Source organism: Lepidothrix coronata, unplaced genomic scaffold (genome assembly GCF_001604755.1).
Source record: "Lepidothrix coronata isolate B3197 unplaced genomic scaffold, Lepidothrix_coronata-1.0 Scaffold73, whole genome shotgun sequence".
NCBI classification, from domain to species: Eukaryota; Metazoa; Chordata; class Aves; order Passeriformes; family Pipridae; genus Lepidothrix; species Lepidothrix coronata.
The window spans coordinates 2,250,289-2,256,910 of NW_016690253.1; the positions used below are offsets into that span (position 1 = coordinate 2,250,289).

The 6,622-nt window shown below is 62.8% G+C and overlaps 1 protein-coding gene across 1 annotated transcript; it reads right to left on the reverse strand.

Annotated features, from left to right (window-relative positions):
* Nucleotides 1-1,089: 1,089 nt before the first annotated feature.
* On the reverse strand, nucleotides 1,090-5,474 carry SNX12 (sorting nexin 12). Its single transcript, XM_017819292.1, has 4 exons — nucleotides 5,241-5,474; nucleotides 3,660-3,755; nucleotides 3,324-3,448; nucleotides 1,090-2,865 (listed from the first exon to the last, which is right to left on the reverse strand). The coding sequence occupies exons 1-4, from the start codon at nucleotides 5,403-5,405 to the stop codon at nucleotides 2,763-2,765; spliced, it is 489 nt and encodes a 162-aa protein (XP_017674781.1). The 5' UTR covers nucleotides 5,406-5,474; the 3' UTR covers nucleotides 1,090-2,762.
* Nucleotides 5,475-6,622: the final 1,148 nt, after the last annotated feature.

Here is a 6,622-nt window from a genome sequence, read left to right on the forward strand (position 1 = left end):
GGCCGGGACGGCCGCCCGAGGGCTGCGCGGCACCGCGCCGGGCCCGGGAGAGCGGGTGGGCCCCGGGGCCAGCGCCGGCCGCGGGCTGCGGGAGGCACACGGGCTCCGCTCGGGCCGGGCCCGGGGCCGCAGCGGCCTCGCAGGTGCTTGTGCCCGAGTCCGGGGCGCGCCCGTCGCTCGGGGCGGGCAGCGGCGTGGAGGTGACGGGCCCGGCGGGCTCGGCCCACGACTCGTCGGCCTCCCACGGGTCCCGCGGGGGCGCGGCGGCCTCGGCGAGGCGCAGGCGGTCGGCGATGAGGCGGCACTCATCCTCGAAGAAGCTGAGGTAGAGGGGGGAGTCCTGCGAGTGCAGCGCCTGGGCGTGTTGCAGCAGGTCCGGGCAGCCCGGCAAGCCGGGGCTGGCCCCCGAGCCTGCCCACGGGTCCGGCCGCCACATCGCGCTCGGGCACCGCCGCCCGCCCCCGCCCTGCGCCCGCCCCGTCCCACCCCGCCGGTTCCCCCGTCCCGCCAGCCCCCAGAACCAGGCAGAAGCTCGGCTGCACGGTCCTTCTGTTTACTCATGAGAAATCTAGCAGGGCACCTTATCTAGTCAACGCCCGTACTATCCGCACCAAGAAGTTATGTTCACCGTGCACGGGCACCGTGGCAGAGCGCTCTGCTGCGGATTGTGCTGGCACTGGAGCTGCCCCAACGACCCAGTGCCCAGCAGGGGTGGGACACAGCTGACAGAGCTTCCCTGGGCAGCCACCCCTGCACACACCCCAGGGCAGCTGCCCGGGGAAGGGGTGGGGGCTGCCTGTGCCACTCTGGGGCAGCCAGGAACGCCAGCCAGAGGCAAGAGGGGAGCAGGACCAGGCCAGCCTTCCCAGCCCAACCTCGGGGCACTGCCAGCTCCAGACAACGGGACTCTCCAGGCCTTCACCCAGACACACGAAGCAGTGCAACAAAGTGCCTGCATCAGCCTACCACACAGAGAAGGCAGCAGGGCAGGGCTTCCGGTGCAGGGAAGCACTGAGTCCCAAGCGCTGCTTCCCCAACGCCTGCCCCCAGTCACTGATAATAAAACAGCCCCCAGGACCAGGCAGAGACTTGGCTTCACAGTGGTTTAATGCGAACGGCACCGGGACGTTACACTGGACAGGGTGCAGACAGCTGGGTGGATGGCAGCCCCACACAGGGCAGGGGAAGGGGCCGCCCCGAGCGTGACCGGCAGCATCAGGAAGGCGGGGACCGAGCCCCTCTGCGGGCACGGCCACCTCCACCGGCACTGGGCTCCAGCTGCCCCATGGCCCTTTTGGGAGCGGCTCCCTCTCGCTTTCCGCGACTTCTTCCCATGAGCCACCTCTTGATCAACAGTGCCAGTTCCTCACCAGGAAATGAAGGAGACATTGGGAAGGCCTCAGGGAACGTGCCTGGCAGGAAAGGGAGGGCAGCCACTGCAGGTCTGTGCTCCAAGAGAGGCTCAACTGTGTCACCACAAAGTGACCAAGCGCTTATAAACCAGCCAGCCCTGACATGAGGAGGCCCCAAGCTGAGGCTCAACCTCACTCATCACAGCTGTGGCAGCCAGGGGAGCCTCCAAAGGACAGTTCTGCTGCAGCAAGTCACAGCCTCGTGGTCCCCTCAAGCTCTGAATGCTTCCCTGATCAGTCGTGTGTTCTTGCTTCCACACAAGCAACTGCCTAGCTCACTGCAGAACAGGGGAGAACACACCAAGAGCCATTGTCACTTCTGCTTTGTAAGCAAATGTCTAACCTGGGACTGGCTGACCAGTTTTCTACCATCCTTTTCTGGAGAGGTGGCCTCACCCCAGGCCCCACTGCTGAGCTCCTCCTGTGGCAGCCATTCATGGATGCACCCTACAACTGCTTCCACCAGCCTTCTCTTGCTCCTCCTCAGCCAGACCCGCCTGCTCCTCCCTGCAGCTGGGGTGCAGGATAAGGGCACCAGGTTCAGCCCAGCAGGGTGCTGCAGGGAACACCGGCACAGCAGCCCATGGCACTGCAGACCGTGGCATTTCTGAAACCCTGGGCCAAGGCATCACAGCACACATGGCTACAGCCCAGACTATGCCATCTTCCACGTGCCAAACGGCCCACACAGAGCATCATGAGAGCACACAGCATGGAAACCCCTCAAGCTGCCAGCAGCACGTTAGAAAGGAGGGGGCACAAACACACCAAACAGGTCTGTAATGCAGGAGGCTGAGTGCGGGGTTCGAGTAGGTGTTGGGTCTCAGCACTTCCAGACAGTGAAGAATGGGGGTTTCATGCAGGATGAATGGGGTTGGATGAGAGACCGACACACCCAGGCACCTACTCACTGGTTTGGATAAACCTTACTAAAACGCTAATACCTGATGCGATCACTGACCAACATGACAACTGCTATTCTTCAAAGTCTCCTGCAGAGATGCTTGGGGCTGCACAGACAAGGGAGCGAAGGTCATCTCATACCTTCCTGTATAGGGAAAGAGGCAGCTCCTACACCAGAACGCCATAAGCAAGTTCCTGATCCACACCTATCCACATCTGCCCCTAGACACGGGACAACACGCTCACTTGCATAAATCTTCACACCTTTAGGCCAAGACCACAGCCCAGTAGAACAAACTGCTGCCAGTTACAAAAGAGGAAAATACTGAACAAACTGGGAGGTTCAAGAGAGGAAAAGCTGGTTCAGAGAAGACAGATTTAGTGTAAAAATAAATGTCATTTTTGCAGGAGGGAGGGTGGAATGGAGGAAGACAGTGCCAGGTGCTCCTACTGGCGCACTTTCCCTGGGACGTAATTCCTATCAATAGTCTCCTCTTGCAGGAACATATGTAAGCAGCGCTCGTTCTGTGCCAGTGGGTGTCCAGCAATTCTGGAAGAAAATCAGATGTGGAGGTTAGCACAGCTAACACCAAGACCCCCACACCTCTGTTCCCTGCAGCAGGGAGTCAGGCAGCTGGCTCAGCACATCCACACCATGCTCAGCCCAAGGTCACTTGTTGGTACAACAGGACCAGTAAGAGGTGCCTGAGCACAGAGTGTTCCCTCCCATGCCGTGCCCTGATCCAACACTACGGTGCTGGTGGGTCTCTGCAGCACATCTGTTCTGCTAATGCTCACTGCACTCTCAGGAGAGAGCGTGGAACACAACCCACACTCGAGGCAGGACTTGTTCCAGTACCACAGTTTCGTTACCCAGCTGCAGGCACCACCCTTCAGCATTGGCACCTGCCAGCAGCAGGTCAAGACTCCCTCATGGTCAACCCACAGCCCCCTTCCATCAGCAGCAGCCCGAGGCAGCACACAGCAAACCCAGGACACCAAGCTTACTTGTTAATAAACTGTTCTAGTCCCTGTCTCCGCTCCTCGATGAAAGACTCCTCAAAGATGCCCTCATCTCCTCTGAAGGGGAGCTGTCGTTTCAAAGCTTTTCCAGGCAGTGGTGGCACTACAATCTAAAAGCACAGAACCACCCTGTCAGCAGAACAGCCACCTGCAATCAGATATCCTTTGCTGTTTGATGCCCATCTCCAGCCCCATTACGTGGACAGAGCCACAAAAAGCACCCACCACCACAGCCTCTCCTCTGGGCAGCTCAAGATTATGGCTGTAACTGTTCCCTCATGTCCCAGTTTCAGGAATAGGCAGGTCTGAGCCAGGCCTCACCTTACTGTCTCGTTCCAGCTCATTCTTCAGCCATTCAAAGTCGCTGTATCGTCTCCTCACACACGACTCCTTCAATTTGAAGATTGGGAGGTTTGTCTGTAATGAAGCGAAGCAGTTAATTTGCAGGTTGCTCTGGAAGCCACAGAGCACTTCAACATGCAACTGAAACCTGAAGCTACAATGAGAAAACCAAGCCCCCTGAGAATAAGGCATCACAGGAACACTCAGCTTCCTTATTCAGGGCAGAGAACACCAAAACCCTTCAGATCCAAGCAAGCCAGGCTACTCAGTGCCAGCCATTCCCTCCCCCTCAAGTGACTATTTCAGGAACACTCCCCTTCCCAGGGGCACACACTGGAATCAGTGCTGACAATACAGAGAAGGCTGGTTTTTTTCCCCTGAGTTCAGTCCATTTTGAAGTGATTTACAAGAGGGCTTCACAGCAGCCTGCAGAGCATAAGAACATCCAACCCGACACTGGCATCTTCAAGGAAGAACTACAGGAGGAAATCTTTTCCCAGCAACTGTTCAAGGCCAGACCTCATGCAGCAATCTTCTTCCAGAACAGACCACCTACCCTAACAGGCGTTTTCACATCCATCATGTGTCACTGCATAAATGCAAAGCAATACCCCACCCTTCTCCCCCTGCCCACTGCAGCCCAGCAACTGACAGCTTCACCTTTAAACTTCGACCTTCAACTTCACCTTTATCTCATCGACACAGCCTGAAACATTCCAGGAACTGAGACAGCAAAACCTTCTGATGGGCAGCACTCGGATGAACACCGGTATTAGTGCAACACGATTAACTGTATTCTTAAGAAGGCAGCGAGGTAAACCCAGCTGCACCTCGGCTGGTTTCAGTGGACTGAGGTTCCCATTGCCACCTGCAGGCTGACGGGAGCCAAGCGCCGGAGCAGGAAAAAACCAAACACCAATTCTTCTTAAAGGCAGGGGAGGCTCAGCAGCTAAATAACGCCACGATCAGAAACCTAAGCCAGCACCACATCACACGCCAAAGGGAGCTTGTTCCAGGGGAAGCTCAATGTTATGTTCTCCAGCTATCAGACGCAGAGCTGTGAAAGGGTCCCCAGTTCAGTGTAGTTAAGGCTCAGTGAAGGGAACACTGCGAGTGCTCAGCCCGCTGCACACACTCCTGGGTCACAGGCCCTCGATAAAGCAGCCCAGAAGGGCAGCCCGCCTGCACTCCGAGCAGCTCCCGAGACACTGCTACCCAGTTTTCCTCCCCTGCCTGAGATAACCAGCTCTGTACAGCCATGCCCTGCTCAGCAGCCACCCAGCGGGGCAGTAGCGAGAGGCCGGGTGCAGGACCCTGCTGAGGCAGCACCTCCCTGTCCCTGCGTGCACCAGCCCCGCTGGACGCCGAGCGGCCCCGGCGAACCCCCCAGCGCTGACCTTGAGCCCCGGAGCGCCCCAGCCCGGCGATGCCAAACAGTGACACCACCCCGGGCCCCCCCAGCCCCGCGTCCCCGCGTCCCGAGCGCCGCCGCCCCTCCCCGGGCCGCACCCCCGCACGCCGGGGCGGCCCGGCCCTGCAGGCCCGGCGCGGGGGCCGCACCCGCATGCGGAGCTCGTAGCTGGTGTATCTGGCCCGGCCCATGCCCACGGTCTGCGGGTTGAAGATGTCGATCTCGAGGAAGTTGCTGGGCGGCCCGTACGCGTCCGTGAGGTCCTGCGGCTTCGCGTTGAGGCGCCGGGTGTCCGCCACCGCCGCCTCCGACATGGTGGTACCGCCGCCGCCCCGCCCGGCCCGGCCCGGCCCGCCCCGCCCACTGCCGCAGCCCGCCCCGCCTCGCGCATCGCCGCGCGGCGCCCGCCCGCCGCCTGCATAAACCGACACCTATCCAGAGTCCGGGGCCTCTCAGATGCTGCCCTGCCCGCGCACCGACGCGCGGCGCCCGCCCACCGCCTGTATAAGCTGGCGACTATCCAGGGTTCGGGGCCGCCCTCAGCCACCGCCCTGCCAGCGCCGCCGCGCGGCCGCCGCCTGCATAAGCGCGGCGGGTATTCAGCCCGCGGGGCGCGCCCGGGGCGCCCCGGAATCTGCATGGCAGGTGCACTGCCGGCGTGTGTCCTGCCGCCTGGGCCGCCCCCGCCGGGTCCCCGCGGGCCGGGGCACAGTCTGAGGCCTTGAGGGCCGCGCTGCGCGCTTGGGATAGGAACCGGGGCGAGGGGTCTGGAAACGCACACAGGAACTGCACCATACAGCGTCCGGGGTGCAGTCGGCCCCGGGCACTCTTCGGCGCGGGGGGCGCGGGGCCCGGAAACTCTTTGCGGCGGTTCTGACAGGCAGACCGGGACGCGGACCCGTCAGGCCTTGCACGAGGGCGTGTCCCGGAAATGGGGTCTGGTCCGTAACGGGACGGCGGAGGGAGCGGTACCCCTAGCCCAGCCCGCGGTGCCGCGGAGCGCTCTGAGGCGGGCGAAGGAGCGGCGAGCGCTGCGGGCCCGCCAGGCCCCACACGGCCATCGCGGGGGCCCCGGGACCCCCCCGGCCCCGTGGGTTATGTAAGCGCGGCCGCCGCGATGCCTGCTGGTAACTGTAGTCGCGCCAGCGCGCCGCCTGCCACGCGCACACACGGGGGGCGCGCCCCGCCCTCCGCCGCGGGGCACGCTGGGTATTGTGGTCCGCCTCACCACCTGCCACCGCCCGCCACCGCCTCGGCGGGACTACAGCTCCCGGAGAGCCCCGCGCGCGCAGGCGCGTGGTGCGGCGCTGCTCGCTGGTAAACAGAGCGGCGCGGCGGCGGCGGGCCCGGGGCGCACAAAGGGGCGGCGGGCCCGGCGCTCCCGGCTCGGCGCGGGCGGCTCCCATGGCGGAGCCGGGCGGGGCCGCGGCGCCGCCGGACATCGACCCCGACTTCGAGCCGCAGAGCCGCCCGCGCTCCTGCACCTGGCCGCTGCCGCGGCCTGAGGCGGAGGCGGGCGGCGCGGCGGGCG

What these genes read in the sequence shown, in the direction of transcription:
- SNX12 (XM_017819292.1), bottom strand. Translation starts at nt 5,405, where the DNA reads ATGTCGGAGGCGGCGGTGGCGGACACCCGGCGCCTCAACGCGAAGCCG. An exon ending in GCTACGAGCTCCGCATGCGG is followed by an intron (nt 3,756 to 5,240) that starts GTGCGGCCCCCG and finishes GCTTCATTACAG; the next exon opens with ACAAACCTCCCAATCTTCAA. An exon ending in CTAGAACAGTTTATTAACAA is followed by an intron (nt 2,866 to 3,323) that starts GTAAGCTTGGTG and finishes ATTTTCTTCCAG; the next exon opens with AATTGCTGGACACCCACTGG.